The following is a 24,603-nucleotide window of genomic DNA, read 5'->3' as shown; positions in this document are numbered from 1 at the left end:
ATTTTGAGGCTACTGTGAATAATGCATCTGTGAACATTCGATGAACACATTTTTACAAGGATGTGGTGTTTTTTTCTTGTTTATTTTGATACTGGGGGTTGAACCTAGAGGCACTTTACACTGAGCCACATCCTCAGCTCTTTTTCATCATTTTTATTTTGAGACAGGGTCTCACTGAGTTGCTGATGCTGGCCTCAAACTTACAGTCCTACTGCCTCAGCCTCCTGAGTTGCTGGGATGACCTGTATGCACCACATACCTGGCTGCATGGTATGTTTTAAATTCTCGTGGGTAGACACTTAGGTATGGAATGGTTGAGTCATGTGGTTATTTAGTCTCTGTTTTATATTTTTAGGAGCTGCCAGGTTGTTTTCCAAAGTGAATACCATACCATGTTACATTCTCTCCAGCAGTGTGTAAAGATCCCAGTCTCCACATGCTAACTAATACTTCTCTTTACCTTTTTATTCTAGCCATCCAAGTGGCTGTGACACAATACTTCATCATGATTTTGATTTGCACTACCTTAATCATTAATGATGCTGAGCATCTTTTTATGTACTTATGGACCATCTATATATAGTTCACCCGAATCCCAATGGGTCTTGTTCCCACCCAACTGCCTACAATTTTTAGAGTTAAGGGACTCTATACTCGTAGAATTAGATTCACAGAAGCCCAAATAAACATCTGGTGCAACATGTGGCAGACAGAAAGAGTTCTGCAAAGATTGTCATGGTTGTCTACACAAATGTGGCGAATTCAGCAACAATATCATAACCTTTCAAGAAGAAAGGAATCTTAGAAGTCACTTGGTTTAGAATGACAAAAAGTAGCATGTGTACTGCCTTTGTCATGCCCCTGCCATGTCAGACATCACTGAATGATCACAGCACCACTTCTAACTAAGCCTGGAGAGGGCCTCACAACCCTCCACACTGCGCTCTGGGCAGCCATGGCCAATGGATGAGAGATGAGACCTTGGGCCATCCCTGTCAGATTTGAACGCTGTGGTTCAGGGGGGTACTATAAATGTGGCACTAGCAAAACTCAGCCCACCAGGACTCCAAAGCTAGAACTCTTCCCACTAGGCCCACTAAAGGACTATTTCCATGCTGATACATGAGAATCCTAAAACTCTGGGCTTCGGCTTGGCAATGTCAATTTCATAAAAGACCCTTCATTAGGGTCCCAGGCACTGCCTATTAGGGCTGCTCTCTCTTATTGGGACACACTGAGTCCCACTCAGCCCTGCTTTCTGTGCCTAGCCACCAGTTGGGCTCTGGAACAAGTGTGCCTTCTACTAATGCCTGATGATTCCCACCCTGGACATGAATCCTGCCACCCCAGTTCACCTCTTTAGTCAGCTCAGCACCTCAGCTGACTGTTGACTATGGCACCAGCTGGGTCTTACCAGGGCTGGCAGAGGCCTGGCCAGTCTGCCTCCTCCTCAAACATTGACCTCCAAGAGAGCAGGTGCTACAGTATCCTTCCACCCTCACACCACAGGGTACAAAGGAATGAGGTGGGGCCAAGGCTGTCAGTTGTCAGCTGAGCACACAGCCCTCCCTGTCATATCCTGACCCCTGTCTCTCCTGGGGTCACTCACCTGGGGCCTGGGGCCTCACTCACCTTTTCCTTCATCTTCTCAATCTTCTTCACAGAGCTGCGGCGCTGGGGCCGGTCCTCGTGCCGGAGGAGGTTCATACTGAGGTCTCCCGACTTGTTGAACTGCTTCTCTTCCTGCTTCTCAGCTTCCTTCAGCTTGCTTTCTGCACTGATGCTCTCTGCATGGTACATGTGGTAGGTTTTCATGACCTGGGGATGCACATGTTCAGACATAAAGAGTCCGTTATGGCTCAGCATGGCCACCCTCCTGCTCCCAACCCCACCTCAAGTTCTGTACCACGACTATGTCCACTTCTTCCCGCGACACACTCTGAGTGTTCGCCATTCTTTACTTTTGCACAAACTTTCCAAGGACTGGAAATGATTCTCATCATCATCAATAGCAGCTTCTCTGTGACCATCACCATGACCATTATCACCATCGTCAATATCATCATGCCCCTACTGGGTCAGACACAGGTTGGGAAAGAGGAAACTACAAAAGGTAACCACAGCCCCCAAGTCTTTGAGGTTCTCAGAGGTGATAGGGTGAACTTGACCTTTCCTCAGCTGTCCTCTCTAGCCCCACCAGCTGTGACCTTTACTTCCTCTCCCCTTCCTCCAATGTCAATGAGAAAGCCCCTACCTATGTATTCCTGGAACTTACGTGGTAGAATATCCTTCTTTTTTTTGCTTTTTTTGGTGCTGGGGATTGAACCCAGGGCCTTGTGCACGTGAGGTAAGCACTCTACAAACGGAGCTATATCCCCAGCCCAGAATATTCTTCCTATTCATATACAAATAATTTCCTCAGCTGTTTCTTTATGTAAAATGGACCTGCAAATAATTGAAATCTCAAAGGAACCTTATTAGATAACCTTATAGTCTCTCTTCTTTGGAATACACTTATCTTGGTTATAAAAAGAATTCCTACAAAGGAAATTGCACTTTGCTACTCTATTTCTATAATAAAAATTGAATAAAAGGGACACTTTTGAGTCAGGAGAAATCCTAGATTTCATCTAATCCAACAACCACCTCATTTTACAAATGGGGAAACGAGGCCCAAAGAGGCAAAGTTTCAGTGCAGAGTTGCATTACCACTACCATTACCGTCACCACCACCATCACCATCGTCATTATCACCACCATCACCATCATCACCACCATCCCTCAGTTGGCTGAAGGTTTAAGAACTTTGAACTTTCAACTGACTTCAGAGAAAATGCTTACAAACTCTGCAGAACCTTACTAATGTGAAAGAAAATTATTCTCTACCATGTTTTTCTCTCCTTCCTTCATCCTGAATGCCTTGCCTCACCACCACCCCCTAAAAAAACTTACAAAACAATAAATGCCTGAAAAATACAGCAACTTTTCTTCGAGATTCTTAATGGAATGAGTTGTTCTCTGCATTCTATTCATTTTGGTCCTCTGGCAGTTCTATTGAAGGTCCTAGAAATCTTGCTGATTTCCATGTTGTACCACCAGGTCCAAAGGCTCCTTTTCAAACCACTGGGTGGACCAGAAGAATGCAGTATCAATGCACTCTCGACCTCTAGTGGCCAAAAGGAAGGACTGCAGGCTCATAGGGAAGTGAGGCAATTTATCTATATGCTCTTTCAGGTAAAGAAAACATGGCTAAGAGTTGGGCATGCCTGCGGCAGCCTGTCCCCCTCCTGGATGTCCTCCTCTGCCCTTCCACATTCACAGACACCCCTGGTTTCTTGCTTTCCCAGCACACCACTGCTGTTCATTTCTGGACCCTGCCCTTCCTGAGTTCAGTGATTCCTGCTATGTCCACCTTTTCTATTTCAGCTTCTGAGTCTGATTCTCTCACCAATGATCTGTCATCTGGGTTGAGTAGCTCAGAGAGACACAGAGCATTTCTATTTGTATCTAGCTCTTCCTGGTCCATCATCCATGCTTGTGTCCATCCAATCACTGAGAGGCACCCAGCTGGGCACTCTCCCTCCCATATTTTACTCTGCCTCGTTTTCTCTTTCCCCCTTTTCCTTGATTTCTTTTCTTCTTCTCAACCCAAAGAGTACTTGTCCCACTCTCCAACAAGCCAAACTTCCTAGGACAGACTGAACTGCATTTCAGAAATCCCACGCATGGAGAACACAGCATTGAGAACCCTGGGGCCAAGCTCCCTCTGATCTCACGGATTCCTGACCCCAAGGATAACAGTGAACTCAGTTGCCCAGAGTGATGTGTCAGACAGCTGCACCAGAGTCTACCTGGGGGCCTCTCCGAGATGAGCTTATTTATATCAGCATCCTCTAGATGTTTCCTCTATTGATGTCCCTTGGTATTCATGGAGGATTGGTTCCAGGACCCCCCACAGATAGCAAAATCTGCAAATACTCAAGTCCCTTATATAAAACAGCAGACTATTTGCATAAAATCTAAGTAAGTCCTTCCAAGTACTTTAAATCATCTCTAGAATACTTACCTCATGCAATGTAAATGCTATATAAATTGCTGTTATTTAGGGAATAATGATAAGAAAAAGGCCTGTACATGATCAGCCCAGACACAATTTTTTCCTGAAGATTTCTGATCTGTTGTTGGCTGAATCCATGGATACAGAACCCATGAATGTGAAGGGCTGACTGTACCTGGAACAACAGTTCAACATGGAAAGTCCTTAGCTCAATAGTCTAGAAGAGTCTGCTTGATATTGCCAGTCCAGGATGTGTTAAGCCATATTTAAACTTATCTATTAATTCAAAGTTTAAAAACCTCTTTCTATTATCTCCTTCTATTGAAGGAGCAATTCAAGCCATCCTCACCACAATCCCTGGGCAGGGTGATAACAGCAGCAGCTATGTTTGTTGAGCACTTACTACTACATGCCAGTACTTGTTCTGAGCACTTCACATGTAATGCTCCATTTATTTTCCACAAAACTCCTATTAAATAGGACCCTGGGATCCCTGCTTACAGATGAGGAAACCATGGCTTCAAATAGCTCAGATGAGCTTCTTGAGGTCACAAAGCCAGCATGTTGGGAAGCCAAGGTGGCCGACCCCACCAACAAGACCTGATGGGCACAGTGCTGTTGTGCCTTCCTGAAACCCCTTCCTCAACCAGGAAATAGGGATGGATGGGTCCTCTAACTCACAGGGATTCAGAAGACCCGTTTTTGAGTCTCAACTGCATCCCTCTGTGCCGGGTAATATGAACACGCTTATCCTTTCTGTGCCTTCCTGGTGAAGCTCAGACAGGGGGTAGATAGAAAAGAGCTCTGGGAAAAAAAAAAGAAAAGAAAAGAGCTCTGGAAATTGCAAAAGTGACTGGCTGGTAGCAGCTGGGTGCAGGGACTTGGAAGAGCCAGAGGTGTATGTAGGGGGTCAGCGAGGCTGAGACATAGAAACCTGAGGTTTTTGAAGAGGCATCTGTTCCCTTGATGCCTGCTAAGGGCTCCACCTGAACAGTTCTAGAAAAGGACATCAAAGGTACATGTAAGCTGACACCACTATTCTTGGACTCAGTTCAGTTTCATGGGTTCTCAGAATATACAAGCCTGAAGGTTCTCCAGAACATTGTTGCATTAATCCCTCATTGAAGGAAGCCAAGGGCTCAGAAATAGCCAGTGTGTGCTCTGAAGTCACACAGCAAGCCAGGCAGAGCTGAGACCTGCAGGCTAGGTCTTTTGACCCCTAGGTATGGCCATTTTCGATAAACACACTGCCTTTCACATCGTCTGGATCTTCAGATCCTGAACCCCTGACAAGCATTAGATGAACAGTCCTTCAGACTCTAATGTAAATGAAAAGAAAGAAAACAATCTAAAAGGTGACAGCATCTCTAAGAAGATATGCTGGGGGCAGCATAAGGGCCAGTTGGTAGAGAACGGCTTCTCAATGATGTAGTCATGTGTGCCTCTCCTGCTCCAGAGGCTGGGCTGGCCCCAGCACAACAAGCTCTCTACCTCCAGCATCTGGGTATAGGAGAAACTTGGGGCAAGGCATGCCAAAGACATCCCAAAAGTTTCGGTCTGACCTCCTATACTCTGCATGGCCTATGTTCTCTGTAGAACTTTACATCTGTTTTAATTTACTCACTTGTCAGGTTTATTATACAATGTGTCATCCCAATTCTATTCTAATTGGCTTTTTTTTTTAAATGTCAGTGCTGGGAGTCAAACCCATGGCCCAACACATGCTTGTTGCAGACAAACACTCTACCACTGAATTCCACCTTCAGCCCCGCTTGTTCCAACTCAAATGCCAAGTCCTGAGGACCAGGACCTTATTCATGATGATATTCCCTAAACTAAAGCAGAGACTAATAGCCAACAAGTATTAATATATAATTGAATGAATGAATGAATGAATGAATGTTTAGGTGGATTGATTAAATAAATCAATGGCGAGATGGATATGGATGGTTGGATGGATGAATAGATAGTAGATGGATATATGCATGGATGGACAGGTGAGTGGGTAAGTGGCTACATGGTGGGTAGATGAGTACATGGATGGGTGGATAGATGGGTGAGTGGACAAAAGGGAGAGGGGATTAGAGGGAGGGTAAGTGGGGAAGGCACAGCTCTACTGCCTTTGATCTAGTGAATATATTTGGGGGTAGGAAGTCGACAGTATCCTCAATCATTAAATATTTATCCAACAGTTGGTTCTATACCAGGCACTATGCTAGGTACTATACCAGGAAATACTGCAGTATGTGAGATGTATAGAGGCTCTGCCCTCAGAGAATACACACTGTAGAGGGGACACAGACAATCATACACGCAGCTGTCACAAGGTGTAGAGTACAGGGTATCATGGGAAGGCTGCCTGGGAGAAGAGACATCTGAACTGAACCTTGAAGGAAGAGCAGCTGCTAGCTTCACAGACAGGGCTCAGGGTGGGGTGCAGTGTCCCAGACCAAGGGAGCAGAGTGAGCAGTAAGCCTGGGGAAGCAGGAGCCAGTCAAGTCTGAGGAACAGCTCATAGGTGGAAGGAGAGAAGGTGTTTGAGCACTGCCTGATGGAGCCACTGACTCTCCTCCCCTCAGCTATCGGCCTCAGTGGACATTTTTCTCTGTCCAGGATCATCCAGTATTCCTCCTCCAGGAACAGCTTCCTGATTTTCTTTAAGGAAATCCCCCAAATTCCCCTCTACTAGTCTCAGTCCACATGGCTCATGGGAAACTGATATTACCCTCTTCCAATCCTGGGGTGGTTGTAAGACCTAGGCCTGGTCAACTGGTAAACATTAGGCTCATTTGGCCAGAATGTTTGGGACTCTTGAGCCCAGTCAGGTCAATGAGAGGTGCCCTGGGGCTTTGCTGGGAACAGTGGAAAGGGAATGTTCTCTTTCCACCAAGTGGAGGAGCTGGGAGGGAAGAGAGTTTGCAGTGCCGGGAACATCTCTGTCACCAAATGGGAGAAGCCTGCCATGAAGCCCACAAAGAGGAAAATCAAAAGGAGTTGAAGTGCGGGGCCATACAAAGAAGGAAAGAAGGGAGGAAGGGAGAGAGGAAGGAGGAAGGAGGAAGGAAGGAAGCAAGCTAAGAGGGGAGGAACAAGGGAAAGAGGGGAAAAAGGAGGGAAGGAAAGGAGGAAGGAGGGGAGGAAGGAAGGCAGGAAGGAACGAAGGAAGAAAGGGAGGGAGGGAGGGAGGGAGGGAGGGAGGGAGGGAGGGAGGAAGGAAGGAAGGGAGGGAGGGAGGGAGGGAGGGAGGAAGGAAGAAAGGAAGGAAGGAAGGAAGGGAGGGAGGGAGGGAGGGAGGGAAGGAGGAAGGAAGGAAGGAAGGAAGGGAGGGAGGGAGGGAGGGAGGGAAGGAGGAAGGAAGGAAGGAAGGAAGGGAGGGAGGGAGGGAGGAAGGAAGGAAGGGAGGAAGGGAGGAAGGGAGGGAGGAAGGAAGCAGAGAAGGAAGGAAGGAAGGAAGACAGAGAGGGAAAGAAGGAAAGAAAAGGCTAAAGTGGGGAGGTGGGTTCTACTGCTTTGGGCCTAGTGAGTATACTGATTGGAGGGGGAAGGAGAGCTATGTGCCAGGGACCGTACCAAGTGTGTTCTCAATGCTGCAGGATGAGGACAGGGGTTCTCTACCCTCAGAGTGCATACACCATTGGTGAAACAGTCAAGGAAACACGTGTGTGAGCATCTGGAGCCGGCTATTGCCTGCTACTGCTCAGGTGATTCCACAGACTCTCATTTGTGCATAACCAGTGCAATGGTCTGAATGTGTCCACCAACGTTCAGTGTTGGGAAATTATTCCCCTGTGCAATGGTGCTGGGAGGATTTGTTACAGAAGCAAGTTCATCCCTCTCCTGCCATCTTGATCTGGACCTCCCTTGACCTTCTGCTTTCCTCCAGGAGATAATGCAGCACAAAGGCCCTCACCAGGGGCTGGAGCCATGGTTTTGAATTTCACAGACTTCAGAACTATAAGCCAAATAAATCTCTGATCTTTATAAATCACTCTGCCTCAGGTATTTGGTTCCTGCAGCACCAAAGAGATGAGACCAGTCAGTTTGCTGGATTTCCTGTCCCTAGCCACTGAATGAGTCCCAAAGGCAGACTTCCTTTCCTCCAAGCCACCACACACTACCTATATCCGTCCTAGTCTAAGTTGGCCAAGCTTAGTGCAGTGGCTTGGTGGACAATATCGACTGGCTGAGCAGGAGCCTCCTTGTCCCATATTCTGGATGTCCCTTCCCTGCTGTCCTGTGTGCTTCCCCTATGGCTTCCCAAATGCCATCTCTTCTCTGTTGGCTCTGTGATGCCCAAGAAAGTGCATCACCCCACCCCACCTTCCCTGATCCTTCAGACTATGTCACATGCCCACTAAGACATTGTGATAGTGTCTCATCATCTGGACACAGCTGATGACCAATAAATATATTCTAAGTGAATGAGTGCCTTCTCAGGAGAGTTGAAAGAGATGAGGAATTATTTAGAGGGGACCTCATCTCCCAGGTCTTCTGAGGATCAGTTCCATCACATGATGAAACTATGCAGTCACCCTGGCTGGCATGTGACATCCAGGGCTGCCCTGGATGTCTCAGAAGACATGCCACTTGTCTCCCTTCTGGATGAAGTAGCATGAAGACAGAAGCTTGAAAGGAGCCTCAGACTTCCTCTAGCTCCCTGCCATCATCCCACGGGTTGAGGAAATCAAGGACCAGAACCCAGCTAACTTGTATGGGTCAGGGTTTCCCAGCACATGAGAAGGAAATTACTTGTGTAAACAAGATGATTTTCAGCATCACCAATGTATTATGAACCCCTTTTCAATGCTCCTGGGATCCTTCTGGTGCCTCAGGAGGAAAGACTCAGGGTGGTACTGATGTGTGTTTAATGCCTCTTTGCAGCTGTGCTACAGGCACCTGGGAGACTGGGCGATGCTGCCTGAGTTTCATGGCACCCTCCCACATATACCACATTCTTGCATTCGCCCACATGAGATATTATCTTCTCCCGAAAGAAATATATGGAAGTGTAGTTGGCCCTCAGTATCCACGAGTTCCACAAATTTAACTAACGGCGGGTAGAAAACATTTAAGAGAAAAATTGCATCTGTACTGAACATAGGCAGATTTTTTCTTGTTATTATTTCCCAAACAATGCAGTCTAACAACTATTGGCATAGCATTTACATTGCATTAGGTACTATAAGTAATCTAAAGTAGAGAGGAGGATGTACATAGGCTCTATGCAAATGTGCCTCTTTATGCAAGGAAACTGACCATCTCCAGATTTTGGTATCTGCAGGGAATCCTGGAAACAATCCTCTGTGAACACTGAGGGAGAGGTTGACAAATTTTCATATAAACAGTTTAATATATTTAAGTAGCTCAGGCAAGTACTTAAGTATACAGACTGGCTCAGGCTCACACAGTCTGGGTGACCCTGAGTGTACTACCTGACCTCTCTGTGCCTCAGATTTATCATCCCTAAAATGGGAATAGTAATAATACCACCTCCTGCAGAAAGGACGTGCTTGCTGATGGATGAATAAAATACTTTCAGAATATACTGCTAACTGACACAAGTAACCTAGTAACTGAGGTCATAAGGGGGTAAGAGAGTGAGGCATGGAAGACAAACTTTTTTCAGGGCATCTTTTTGCACTGTTTAATTACTTCTAGGGTTTTTCTTGATGCTGTTTTTTTCTCAAGTGCATGTATGATCTAATTCTAAATTTAAAAAGGAGACTATTTTTACCAAGAAAGTCCTCTAGCTCAAGTCTGCAACATGCAGAACAGAGCAGACCTGGAGGCTGGGAAGCCAAGCAGGAAGTGGTGGCACCTTCTAAGGCAGAATGTATCTGGGGCTCAGCTGGGACAGTGGCAAGGGAGGTTGTGAAAAGAGGAAAGATTCAGAACTTTGCAGGAAGAATTATGTATGCTTCATTCTTTTGTAAAAGACACAATGATTACCACTAATGTTAGCCAGGCACTGGGCCACCCTCTGTGGCACCCACACGCCTCAATCCAATCTAGAGAGATGAGTTGTAATGCCCCTTTCCCCCCCCCACCCCCGCATATTCCAGGGAAGGGCTGGATTCCGAGGCTTTTCCTGACAAGGCCTTGAAGCCAGGCCCATCTGTCACAGAAGCCTATGTTCTTTCCAGTATACATGGCTGCTTTTTCACTACTTAATTAGGATGGGGAGCGAGTGTGGGCAATTAAAAGAAAAATATTAAGTAAGTGACAGAGGGTTCCAATGCTATGTCAAAACCATGGGGATTTGCCTGAAGGTCATTCTAGAAAGATACACAGACAGCATGGGGAGGATCTGTGACAAGAATCCCGGTTCCTGAGCTCTCAGTCTGAGGCTGTCTCCACCAGCCGCATCCCTGAGGGTAGACATCAGGTGGAGATACATTTGCACAGATTTGCCTGGAGGCCCAAGTGGATTTCAATGCCCAAGCCCAGTACAATCAAATCAAGCCTTGGATCTGTAAAAGGCAGAGCCCACTCATTACTCCGATTAGTGTCTACCTGTCACCAGCTGCTGCTGAGTATGGACACTCTAGGACCCTTCCTATGCTGCCCTGACCAATGCCCAGAGGTTTCGTCTGGGCCGGCCTGGAGTAGAGCTACCGAGTAAAGGGATGGGGAGTAATGGGGGTACCCACTGGTTATAACACAACAGATGTATTACATGATCTAGAAATATATTGAAAGCCTAAGCATATTTTTAGCTGAACAATGGCAACACAGTGAAGCTTTTTGGTTGCCTGTTATTTTGTTTTGGTTTTGCTGCTGGCCCACAGTCTCACTGCCTGCTGTTTTTTTTCCTCCCAGGCCAATAAACGATCAAAGGCTATACTGTGTCAGACTGAGACTTCAGGGAAAAAGAGGTGAAGTGCCCGTGTGTGTGTGCATATACGTTCATATATTGTGCTAATGTGTGCATGTGTGCTAGTGTATAATGTGTAAATGTGAGTATGTACCTACATACATGCTTGTGCTAGTGTGTATGCATTCGTGTTAATGTGCATATGAATGTGTATCGCACACATACACGTGCTAGCATGCTTCAGAGAAGAGTGCACCTCAATGTAATGAGGACTGGGCAGAGAGAAGGCTTATGAGTGAATGGGTGAATGAATAAGTGAACAAGATGCCCAGCCCTCTAGTCTCCTCTGCATCCTTCCTAGTCCCAGATAGAGGTGAGGCTCTCCCCTCAGGAAGGTGATAGATGGCCTTTAGCACATATTTCCATCATCATTTTACGTGGGAAGCCATCCTTATCTAACGGAATCAGACGGTTCACTGTCTAGTGTCCCTGAGAAAATGGCTCCCCTAACTCCACCCTATCCTGTTCATCACAGAAGAAGCTCCTCCCATTTTGGGTCCCTTTACCTGTGTGTCTATAAATAAAAGAGAGTTGGGGTACTCCATGTTGTTAGAGGCCAGAGCTGGTCTGCCAGACCTGTCATGCCTCCTCTCATTTAAAAGGAGTATTGATTCTTGTGTGTTTATTGAGTAGATAAGCTTATGGGTAATTGATTGATTTACAGTCAAAACCACCCTCTGACAATTAACCCTTCTCTCATCCACGTGGGACGTGGCTGAGAGACTCCCCCACAATTATGCCCAGAAGTTCCCCTCAGAGACCCCCTCCTTCTTTATAGAACATTGAAAAAATAAACAAATGGGCTTTATTGGATCATCCCTTCTCTACATCATCAATTCCTATTACTATGGTCATGATGCTGGGCTGGGGAACCAAGGGGTCTGAAAAGACTTGTGTAACCAGAATGGTGACTGGAAGACTCTAGCAATGAAGCACGACGGTGGTAGAGGGCAGGGGGACACTCAGCAACTCATGGCGGACAGTTCACAAAGGGGGCCCAATACTTCCAGGCATTTCACAGCCCTTCTCATTGTGACTGTGCAGTGACAGTCACTGAGAGGGGCACTTACTTTCTCCCCGTGCCCCTGGACTAGGCTGTGATGTGCTTTGGTGATGGGGTTTAGTGTATGTGGCCTGAGCAGAAGCTTGAAAAGCGCTTGCCTGTAAAGTCTGCTCACTTTGGTTTGTTTTTTTTTTTTTTTTAACTGACCAGAAGAATGCAGCCATGGGTGGCTGCAGTTTAACTCAGTCCAAACTGCCAACCACAGAATTGTGAGGAAAAAAAAAAATGGCAGCTGTTTTAAGTCACTGAATTTTGAGGTGGTTGTTACACAGCAATTGCTAACTATTACAAAGGCCTTTAATAAGTCATTTACTTCTCTGTGCCCTGGTTTCTTTACCTGTAAAATGTGAGTGCTCATTCAGTAATACATAACAAGTACCTGATACAGTGTGAGATCCACCCTAAGCACTCACTAAAGGATCAGTTGTTGTCATTATCATCCATGTTTTGACAACAAAGAGATTAAGGTTCAAAGAGTTTAATCCACTTGGCCAAGCTGGTAAGCAGTGCAAGAGGAAGTCACACCCACATCTGTGTGTGATTAGTTTGCTCCACTGTGACCCTCTACTGAGAATTCCTGTTCTCTTTCCCTCTTCCCCTCTGCTTCTTTAACTCATTAAGTCTCAAGTTTTCAACTCTGGAAATATTTCAGTGAAATTGACACAGGTGCATTAAAACAGATTTGTAGATCATAATCTACAGGCTATTTATCATATAATTTATTATTAATAATAATGTTAATGTCATTAATGATATTAATATCATCACTAACCATTCACCTAGTAGTTTTCTCAAAAAAACAGAACTCTAAAAACATAAATATTTATTTCAAAGTTACCATAGTGGTACCTTTGTTGCTCAGTTTAAGATTTTTAGGTGTTCCACAAATGGTAAGATGGGACATAATGGGTTAATTCCTACCCTTCCAAAGGCACCAAGCTCAAGTCCACCTTTGATTAGGGTGGCCCATCTGGGGCCATTGCTTCTCTGAATCCTGTCCTTCTTTTCCTCTCTTGTCCACTCTTCCTCTCAATCATCAATCTCTCACACCTCTGCACTCTTCCTCTCGTGTCTTCACTCAAGAAACAGGCACTGAAGGCCTCATGGAGGCCAGCTCTGGGTGTGCCCCATGTTCTCCACACCGCTGCTGCTCAGTGTCTCCCATATGGGCCCATGTGTCTGCAAGTACTAGGTTCTGTCTTGGTTATATCACCTCTTCACATACTTTACTCCACCTCTCTACCCAGGTGCTACACTCTTTGCAGGCAAAATCAATTCCTTTTATTTATTCATACATCCATCCCTCTTCCCAAGGATGGGAAAAACTGTGAGAGAAAGACCAACTCTGAAATGTTCCCGATCCTCCATGGTGCCTACTGTAGCACTGGGGCCAGAGAAGGCAGCCCCAAATGCTTGAATTTAATGCTTTTGACTAGGGTTGTCCCTTATTATCTGTGGAGGGTGGTTCCAAGCAATTCCCCATCAGAGTCCACAGATGCTCAGGTCCCAAAGAACCTACACACATCCTCCTGTATACTGATTTCTTATACCACCTAATACCATGTGATGCTAGTCGTTATACTGTGCTCTATTGTTTAGGGAATGATGACAAGAAAAGAATCTGTTCAGAACTGATATAATGAAAAAAATTGTTTCTATACTCAGTTGGTTGAAACCATGGGATGCAGAACCTGCAGATTTGGAGGTTCAAATGTACTTAAGCCTCAGTGTGCAGTCAAGAATAAATGATCTATGGGCTGAGGTTGTGGCTCTGTGGTAGAGCACTTGCCTAGCACATGTGAGGAACTGAGTTTGATCCTCAGCACCACATTAAAAAAATAAAAATAAAAAAAGGGAGAGAAGGAGCTGCGCGGTGAGCTGTTTGGACTCAGAGTGACCGCTTCTGAACACCGGGACCTGCCCTGAGGAGTAGGAGGAGGAGGAGGAGGAGGAGGAGCGCGGCGGGTCGTTTGGACTCGCGGTGACTGCATTAGAGCTCCAGGCGGCTGCTCAGAAGAGGAGGCAATTGGTGAGTTGTTTGGACTTAAAGCGACTGCTCCTGAACACAGGGGGGCTGCCTGGAGGAGGTGCGTGGTGGGTCGCTTGGTCTCGAGTGGCCGCACCAGAGCTCCGGGCGGCTGCCCAGAGGAGGCGTGCAGCGGGTCACGTGGATTCAGAGCCACTCAGAGCGACCGCTCCTGAACACCCGGGGGGTTACCAGGAGGAGGAGGAGGAACGGGGCGGGTCACTTCGACTCGGAGTGACTGCCCAGGGCTACGGGCGGTTGGTGGGAGGAGGAGGCACGCAGTGAGTTGCTTGGACTCCTAGTGACCGCACTGGAATACTGGTCGGCTGTCTGGAGAAAGAGGCATGCAGCGAGTCTCTGGGACTCAGAGCGATTGTACGGGGCCCCAGGTGGCTGCTCAGAGGAGGGGCCGCATAGCCAGGCGATTAGGTGCAGAGCAGAGTCCCAGGATCGAGGAGGCTTCTTGGTGGAAGAGCCGCACAGAGACACACTTAGGGGTGGAGTGAAGGTTCCAGGACTGCGGGCAGATTCTCTGAGGAGGGGCAGCCTAAGGAGATTCATCTGCGAAGGGTGAGGCTCCCAGGCCCAGGAGGTAGGGCCGGGCCCCTGGGAATTTTGCAGAGGAAGACAGCCCAGCCCAGGCGGTAGCTATAAATTGAGGAGAACCTCTAGGAGGGGAACTGACCAGCGAGACCTCCCCACCGGGTGAGTCTTCCCTGCCGGGTGAGGTTTCCCCAAAAGGACAGTAAAACCAGAGACACAGGCCCAAACAGGCCTTGCCTCAGCCCGCAGCCTAGTTCCCCTTTGGATGACCATTGGTCAACAAGTGGAGGCACCTCTGCCCACTAGCGGGGAATATACCTCACCTGAAGGCCACCACTCCTAGAGAGGCAGCTTCCTTGTGGAGCACTGCATTATCAACTTCCTCCAAGACTTCAACCTACTGAAGGCTAAGAGGGGATATATATAGAAATCTTCAAGGACATTGTAAGTCAATAGAGGAAATCTGCAATATCTCAGCAGTCCGCTGATACCTGAACAATATGAGAAAATAAGGAAAGAAAATGCCGCAAACAAATCTAGATGTTACATCAATAAAACCCAATGACAGCATGGAGAAGAAATGACAGAAAAGGAGTTCAGAATGTACATAATTAAAATGATCAGGGAAGCAAACAATGAGATGAAAGAGCAAATGCACGCACTGAATGATGAGATGAAAGAGCAAATGCAGGCATTGAATGATCGCACCAATCCACAGTTAAAAGAGCAAATACAGGAAGCAAAAGATCATTTCAATAAAGAGTTAGAGATATTGAAAAAAAATAAACATAAATCCTTGACATGAAGGAAACAATAAACCAAATTAAGAACTCCATAGAAAGCATATCCAGTAGGATAGAACACCTGGAAGACAGAACCTCAGACATTGAAGACAAAATGTTTAACCTTGAAAACAAAGTTGAACAAACAGAGAAGATGGTAAGAAATCATGAACAGAATCTACAAGAACTATGGGATATCATGAAAAGGCCAAATTTAAGAATTATTGGGATTGAGGAAGGCCTAGAGAAACAAACCAAAGGAATGAACAATCTATTCAATGAAATAATATCAGAAAATTTCCCAAATCTGAAGAATGAAATGGGAAATCAAGTTCAAGAGGCTTATAGGACTCCAAATACACAAAATTACAACAGACCCACACCAAGGCACATTATAATGAAAATACCTAACATACAAAATAAAGACAGAATTTTAAAGGCTGTGAGAGAAAAGAACCAAATTACATTCAGGGGGAAACCAATACGGATATCAGCAGATTTTTCAATCCAGACCCTAAAAGCTAGAAGGGCCTGGAACAACATTTTTCAAGCCCTGAAAGAAAATGGATGCCAACCAAGAATCTTATACCCAGCAAAACTTACCTTCAAATTTGACGATGAAATAAAATCCTTCCATGATAAACAAAAGCTAAAAGAATTTACAAAAAGAAAGCCAGCGTTACAGAACATTCTCAGCAAAATATTCCATGAGGAAGAGATGAAAAACAGAGAAGCAAATCAGCAAAGGGAGGAATTATGCTAAAGGAATTGTCAAATAAAGGAGGAACCAAGTTGTGTCAAACAAATAAATAAATAAAATTTAAAAAATGAACCAAATGACCAAGAAACCAAATCATATCTCAATAATAACCCTGAATGTTAATGGCCTGAATTCATCAATCAAAAGACATAGACTGGCAGATTGGATTAAAAAGAACGATCCAACAATATGTTGCCTACAAGAGACTCACCTCATAGAAAAAGATACTCATAGACTAAAGATGAAAGGATGGGGAAAAACATACCATGCACATGGACTCAGCAAAAAAGCTGGAGTATCCATCCTCATTTCAGACAATGTGGACTTCAAGCCAAAGTTAGTCAGAAGGGATAAAGAAGGTCATTTCATACTGCTTAAGGGAAGCATAAATCAGCAAGATATAACAATCATAAACATCTATGCCCCAAACAGTGGCTCATCCATGTATGTCAAACAAATCCTTCTCAATTTCAGAAACCAAACAGACCATAACACAATAATACTAGGTGATTTTAACACGCCTCTCTCACCACTGGACAGATCTTCCAGACAAAAATTGAACAAAGAAACCATAGATCTCAATAACACAATCAATAATTTAGACTTAACGGACATTTATAGAATATACCATCCAACCAAGAGCGAATACACTTTCTTCTCAGCAGCACATGGATCCTTCTCTAAAGTAGACCATATATTATGCCATAAAGCTAATGTTAGCAAATTCAAGAAGATAGAGACACTACCATGTATTCTATCAGATCATAATGGATTGAAGTTAGAAATAAATGAAAGAATAAAACACAGAAACTATTCCAACATCTGGAGATTAAACAATATGCTATTATATGATGAATGGATAACAGAAGACATTAGGAAGGAAATTTAAAAATTCTTAGAGGTAAATGAGAACAAAGAAACATCATATCAAAATCTCTGGGACACTATGAAAGCAGTACTTAGAGGGAAATTTATTTCAATTTAATAAAAGGAGCGCATTTAATAAAAGAAGTAAAACTCAACAAATAAACGACCTAACACTACAGCTCAAAGCCCTAGAAAAAGAAGAACAGACCAGCACCAAAAGAAGTAGAAGACAGGAAATAGTTAAACTCAGAGCTGAAATCAATGAAATTGAAACAAAAGAAACAATACAAAAAATTGACAAAATAAATAGTTGGTTCTTCGAAAAAATAAACAAAATTGATAAACCTTTAGCCACACTAACAAAGAGAAGACAAGAGAAAACCCAAATCACTAAAATTCGGAATGAACAAGGAAATATCACAACAGACAGGATTGAAATACAAAACATAATTAGAAGCTATTTTGAAAATCTATACTCCAACAAAATAGAACATTTCGAAGACATCAACAGGTTTCTAGAGACATATGAATTGCCTAAACTGAACGAGGAGGACATAAACAATTTAAATAGACCAATTTCAAGTACTGAAATAGAAGAAGTCATCAAAAGCCTACCAACAAAGAAAAGTCCGCCACCAGATGGGTTCTCAGCCGAGTTCTACAAAACCTTTAAAGAAGAGCTCATTCAAATACTTCTCAAAGTATTCCATAAAATAGAAGAGGAGGGAACCCTCCCAAACTCATTCTATGAAGCCAATATCACACTGATACCTAAACCAGACAGAGACTCATCAAGGAAAGAAAATTTCAGACCAATATCCTTAATGAACATCGACGCAAAAATTCTCAACAAAATTTTAGCAAATCGCATACAAAAACATATTAAAAAGATAGTGCACCATGATCAAGTGGGCTTCATTCCAGGTATGCAAGGTTGGTTCAACATCAGGAAATCAATAAACGTAATTCACCATATCAATAGACTTAAAGTCAAGAATCACATGATTATTTCAATAGATGCAGAAAAAGCATTTGATAAAATACAGCACCCCTTCATGCTCAAAACACTAGAAAAAATAGGGATAGTGGGAACATTCCTTAACATTGTAAAGGCCATTTATGCTAAGCCCATGGCTAATATCATTCTAAATGGTGAAAAACTGAAAGCATTCCCCCTAAAAACTGGAACAAGGCAGGGATGCCCTCTTTCACCACTTCTATTTAACATTGTTCTTGAGACTCTAGCCAGAGCAATTAGACAAACCAAAGAAATTAAAGGGATACGAATTGGAAAAGAAGAACTCAAACTATCCCTGTTCGCTGATGACATGATTATATATTTAGAGGAACCTGGAAATTCCACCAGAAAACTCTTAGAACTCATAAGTGAATTCAGTAAAGTAGCAGGTTACAAGATCAATGCTCATAAATCCAATGCATTTTTATACATAAGTGATGAATCTTCAGAAAGAGAAATTAGGAAAACTACCCCATTCCCAATAGCCTCGAAAAAAATAAAATACTTGGGAATCAATCTCACAAAAGAGGTGAAAGACCTCTACAATGAGAACTACAGAACACTAAAGAAAGAAATTAAAGAACACCTTAGAAGATGGAAAGATCTTCCATGTTCTTGGATAGGAAGAATTAATATTGTCAAAATGGCCATACTACCTAAAGTGCTATACAGATTCAATGCCATTCCAATTAAAATCCCAATGACGTACCTTACAGAAATAGAGCAAGCAATTATGAAATTCATCTGGAAGAATAAGAAACCCAGAATAGCTAAAGCAATCCTTAGCAGGAAGAGTGAAACAGGGGGTATTGCAGTACCAGATCTTCAACTCTACTACAAAGCAATAGTAACAAAAACGGCATGGTATTGGTACCAAAATAGAAAGGTAGATCAATAGTACAGAATAGAGGACACGGACACAAACCCAAATAAATACAACTTTCTAATACTAGACAAAGGTGCCAAAAATATGCAATGGAGAAAAGATAGCCTCTTCAACAAATGGTGCTGGGAGAATTGGAAATCCATATGCAACAGAATGAAACTAAACCCATATCTCTCACCATGCGCGAAACTCAACTCAAAATGGATTAAGGACCTCGGAATCAGACCAGAGACCCTGCAGATTATAGAAGAAAAAGTAGGTCCAGATCTTCAACATGTTGGCTTAGGACCAGACTTCCTTAACAGGACTCCCATAGCACAAGAAATAAAAGCTAGAATCAATAACTGGGATAGATTCAAACTAAAAAGCTTTCTCTCAGCAAAGGAAACTATCAGCAATGTGAAGAAAGAGCCTACAGAGTGGGAGAATATCTTTGCCAATCATACTTCAGATAGAGCACTAATCTCCAGAATCTATAAAGAACTCAAAAAACTCTACTCCAAGAATACAAATAATCCAGTCGACAAATGGGCTAAGGAAATGAATAGACACTTCACAGAAGAAGATCTACAAGCAATCAACAAACATATGGAAAAATGTTCAACATCTCTAGTAATAAGAGAAATGCAAATCAAAACCACCCTAAGATTCCATCTCACCCCAATTAGAATGGCGATTATCAAGAATACAAGCAACAAGAGGTGTTGGCGAGGATGTGGGGAGAAAGGTACACTCATACATTGCTGGTGGGGCTGCAAGTTGGTGCAGCCACTCTGGAAAGCAGTGTGGAGATTCCTTAGAAAACTTGGAATGGAACCACCATTTGACCCAGCTATCCCACTCCTTGGCCTATACCCAAAGGACTTAAAATCTGCATACTACAGAGATACAGCCACATCAATGTTCATAGCTGCTCAATTCACAATAGCCAGATTGTGGTACCAACCTAGATGTCCCTCAATTGATGAATGTATAAAGAAACTGTGGTATAAATATATAATGGAATATTACTCAGCCATAAAGAATGATAAAATTATGGCATTTGCAGGGAAATGGATGAAATTGGAGAATATCATGCTAAGTGAGATAAGCCAATCTCAAAAAGCCAAAGGACGAATGATATCGCTAATAAGTGGATGATGACACATAATGGGGGGAGGGAAGGGTTAGAGTTAGGGTTAGGGAGGGGGGCAAGTATGGAGGAAGGAAGGACTGTATAGAGGGAAAAGAGGGGTGGGAGGGGTGGGGGGAAGGGAAAAAATAACAGAATGAATCAAACAACATTACTGTATGTAAATTTATTACACAAATGGTATGCCTTTACGCCATGTACAAAGAGAGAAACAACATGTATCTCATTTGTTTACAATAAAAAAATACATTATAAAAATAAATAAATAAATAAATAAGTAAATATTTTTAAAAAGTTATTGTGCCTATCTACAACAAAAATTTTTTTAAAAAGAGAATAAATGATCTTGAGAGGCTACTGTTGGTACCCTGAGGTCCTCAAACAGCTGGGGAGGTGCTGCCCCATCTCCTGCCCACAGGCAGCTGTGTATGCAGCATCTGTTAGACTCAGGGCCCAACACTTGCCACCGGCACCATGAGGTCACAGAGAGATGCCACCATCCTCCTGATCCCTGACAACAGTCTGGCACTGCCCAGTCTACAAATTGCAGAAATATGACCAGTCCCATATTACACAGGTGAAACAGAAGTGAAGGATGAGCCCAATGCCACATAGCTATTCAATGTGGGCCTCTGGGCCTTTAGTGCAGTGATACCACCTAGTGACCTGACTCCAAGGAGTTTACGTTCCAACATGGGGAGAGGTGTTGACACCAAGAGATCTTTGGAAAACTGCCATAGGAACTCAAAACCCAATAGTGGTGCCTTTTGGAAGGTTTTGGGGTTTGGTCTAAGTTTGAAAAATGAATATGCTACAAAGAAGCAGAGGAGGAAAGAGGACAATCATAGACAGGGAGGAAATGCAGGGGTAGAGAAGCAGAGTGTGGGCAAAGAGAAAGAGCCAGAGAGGAGAACAGCTGGAGGGTGCAGGGAAGGACAGGGACCCCAGTGGTTCTGAGGCCCTGGGATGTGGAGCTCAGGTATTAGAATGCTATGGGGAAAAGTGATCTCAGGAAGGGTGAGATAATGATGATGGTGATGGTGATAGTAACATTATTAACCCCTGATCCACTATGTCCTTAAGGTCTAAACACACTTTACAAACAAGATCCCCTTTCATTCTCAAAAGAACATACAGTAAGTAGGTATAGTCACCCCGTGACACAGCTGCTAGTTCTACATCAAAGGACTCAGTCAACTGCAGATTGAAAATATCTGGAAAAACTGCATCTGTGCTGAACATATAAATATGTCTTTTCTTGTCCTTAAACAATACAATATAACCATTATTTGCATACCATTATATTGTGTTAGGTATTATAAGTAACCAAGGGATGGTTTGAAATACAAAGGAGAATGCATGACAATGTGCCCTTTCATCTAAGGGACTTGCACATCCACAGATTTTTGGAATCCACAGGGGGTCCTGGATTCAAACCCCTATTGATACCAAGGGACAACTTTACTATTATTTCTATTTAACAACTGAATTTGAACCCAAATTTTGGCTTCAGAGTCTGTGCTTTAAGTCAGTGGGCTACTCTGCCCCTCAGTAATCGGCTAATACAAAATGTTACACATTATCAAGCAACAATTCTTCCTTTACCCTAAGAATGATCCAACTGAAAATTGTCTAGGGCTCAAGATTTTCTCCTTAACTTGGATTCAAAGAATTTCAAGCTTCAACATTTACTTAGGAACACTTATACCCATTTTGCTGATTGATTGGGAGACTGAGGCCCAGAAAAGTAAATGCCTTGCCCAAGCTCCAGGCCTTCAATCAGAGGTCCAGGACCTGGACAAAGGCACTCAGCCCCTGAGGAGTCTGCCACCTGCTGGCTCCACAGGATGTCAACACAGAAGCAACACCAAAGAGAAGGGGCTTCACACAGACCGCAGTTCTGGTCCCTCATTCTGGAGATTTTCAAATGTCATCTAAGCAACAGAATCCTCTTCTCTCTCAGACAGACTTTTAATGAAAAGCTTTATAAAGAACCCCTATGTATTTAAAACATAAGTTCTACTCTGAGTGCCATAGGAAGGTGGGAGACCTGGTGTTTAACCCCAAGACTATGTATGGGGCTCCCCATATTCCTCTCCAAGGAAATCAAAGCCTGTTCAAAGCACAGCCTGTGAGCATCTGCACCATAGCCCAGGGTGTCTGTGCTCCCCACTCACTGGCCATCTTCAATTCTAACACCCAGCTCAAGTGCAGTTGAATCTTGACTCCTAGCCCATAGCAAGCCTTGGTCTACACTGCTATTCTGAAATCATCTCCTGGAAACAGCAAGATATGCTAACATGCTCAACACCTCATGTCATCCTCAGAATGGGGCGCCATCCTGCAGGTGAGGATACAAAGACCTGAACTGCCTCCCTGCTTCAGGTCCTAGAGTAAATAAGGAATGGCCCCATTCATTCTCAAGTCTACATGTCCAATCTCTGAGCCTTCACACCAGGCTGCCCAGCCTCAGCTCTGTGTCCTTTGCTTTTGTGGTATCACATCACATATCTGGTAGGTCATTTGAATCTCATGTAAACTTTCACCAACTAAACATGCCTGGGCCCCACCTCAGATGCAAAGAATTAAAAGCTGGGGTTGTGAGTCATTACAGCCTGACATGATGACCCATTGCAACTGCAGCACAAGACACAGCAAAAATGCCCAGGGTCATCCCAGACCTCTGTTTCACCTCCCTCCAGCTCTGGGTACTGAAGACAGGTGACCCGGTCCCCAACAGCAGTGAACCCGGGCAGAACTTACTGTGTAGAGCTCATTGGTCACCTTCAGGAGCTCCTCATGCATCTGCAGGCCAATCTCCTTACTCTGAAATATGGAAGAACAAATGTCAACACACAGAAATGATGAATATTTGAGGAGATGGAAATGCAAATTTCATTATTACACATCGTATACACATATTGAATTATCATATTATACCTCATAAATATGTACAAATATTATGCATCAATTAAAAATTGGAAGTCTGGTACTGGTTATGGAACCCAGGTGTACCATTGAGCAGGTATACCCCAGCCCTTTTATCTTTTTAATTTTTTATTTTGAAACAGGGTCTCACTAAGTTACCCAGGATGGCCTTATAATCCTTGAGTAGCTGGAACTATAGATACACACACTGTGCCAGGCTTAATTTCTTTTGGTGGGGGAGGGCAGGGGTTACCAGAGATTGAACCCAGGGGCACATAACCACTGAGCCACATCCCCAGCCCTTTTTAATTGCTGAGGCTGACCTAGAACTTGCGATCCTCCTGCCTCAACCTCCTGAATCACTGAGATTACAGGCATGTGCTACCATGTGCAGCTGGAAAAATGTCTTCTTAGGCTCCTTCTTCTTACCCTACAGCCCAGTTTCTCAACTTCTGGGCCTAGTATGCCACGAATTAGCTAAAGTTAGTTGTTTCCTACATCAGATCTGATCCGACAAATAGCCTAAAGCTCTGGGGGTGAAGTCTGTTTAGGTGCCTTTCTAACTCCAGTGGCTAAAACAAGGGGACACATCTCTAAAGGGAAGTGCGCCAGGTGTGGTGGCACCCTCCTGAAACCCCAGCAACTTGGGAGGCTGAGGTAGGAGAATCTCAGGTTCAAAGCCAAGTTCAGCAACTTAAGGAGGCCCTAAGCAACTTAGTAAGACCCTGTCTCAAAAAAAAAAAAACAAAAAAAAAAAACATAAAAATGGTCAGGGGATGTGGCTCAGTGGTAAGCCACCCTGGTACCAAAACAACAACAAAAGCAAAAAAACAAACAAACAAAAACAAGCGGAGCCTTATAGAGCTAACTAGGGGCCTTCAACAGTGTCCCTGCTTTCACAATGGTGCTCAAGGAACCCACCAGCTACCCCCGCCTCTTATTCTCTGTGTTTCTCTGAGCCGTTCATTGCTTCGGTTTCCCCCTTGGCCTCTCCCCATGATGTGTGCCTTACTACTGCTGACTCTAGACTCTCTAACACCCTTCCATGGCCTCCTCTCAGTCCTCAGGCACACTAACATCTCTGACATTCAAGATCCCGTTGCTTATGTATTTATTTTTATGATCTAATTTTTGTCATAAGTAATAAATACACATGGTGCAAGAAACTCCCAACAGCTGACAAGGTAAGAAGGGAGGAATTTCCCAGGTTCCCAGAACCCCTCCCAGAGGAATTATGAAAAGTTTCTTCTGATACCTTCCAGAAACATTTCATGGATAATGCAAGCACACATTTGGATATCATATGTTCTCTTTTAACACAAATGGGAGCATACTATACAAATTTCTGCATCTTGCTTTTCTACCTAATGACATATCTGATAGATTTTTTTATTGCAGCTAAGATAGCTCTTTCATACTGCTGCTTCCATACACCAGAGGCATAAAATTTAACCAGTTCGTTAGAGATGCACATTTAGGTTGCTTCCAGTGTCTTATCCTTGTCACTGTGCACAGAGGCAGGGATCTCTGTCAGTCAGGGACCCCATCCTAGAAGCAGCCCTGCTGGAAAAGTCCTGCCTTCAGAATAACTCCAGCTGTGCCTTCTCAGCTCCTTCCCCACTTCCACCATAAGTCCCTGACATCAGAACACACCTCTCAGTGACCAG

At 44.0% G+C, this 24,603-nt stretch overlaps 1 protein-coding gene across 5 annotated transcripts in view; it reads right to left on the bottom strand.

Annotated features, from left to right (window-relative positions):
• SRGAP3 (SLIT-ROBO Rho GTPase activating protein 3) overlaps positions 1 to 24,603 on the bottom strand; it is a 257,580-nt gene that overhangs the window by 65,218 nt on the left and 167,759 nt on the right. For all 5 annotated transcript variants that reach the window (XR_013760829.1, XM_079122072.1, XM_079122073.1 and 2 more), the window contains exons 4-5: positions 22,772 to 22,834; positions 1,633 to 1,818 (exon numbers count right to left, since the gene is read on the bottom strand). Coding sequence is in view for 4 of the 5 variants with exons in the window: in XM_079122072.1 (XP_078978198.1) it covers positions 1,633 to 1,818; positions 22,772 to 22,834 (249 nt within the window). In the remaining variant the exon portion in view is untranslated. The remainder of the gene's footprint in view (positions 1 to 1,632; positions 1,819 to 22,771; positions 22,835 to 24,603) is intronic.

Source organism: Sciurus vulgaris (genome assembly GCF_902686455.1).
Source record: "Sciurus vulgaris genome assembly, chromosome: 19".
In the NCBI taxonomy this organism is placed as follows: domain Eukaryota; kingdom Metazoa; phylum Chordata; class Mammalia; order Rodentia; family Sciuridae; genus Sciurus; species Sciurus vulgaris.
This window is presented reverse-complemented; position numbering and strand designations above follow the sequence as displayed.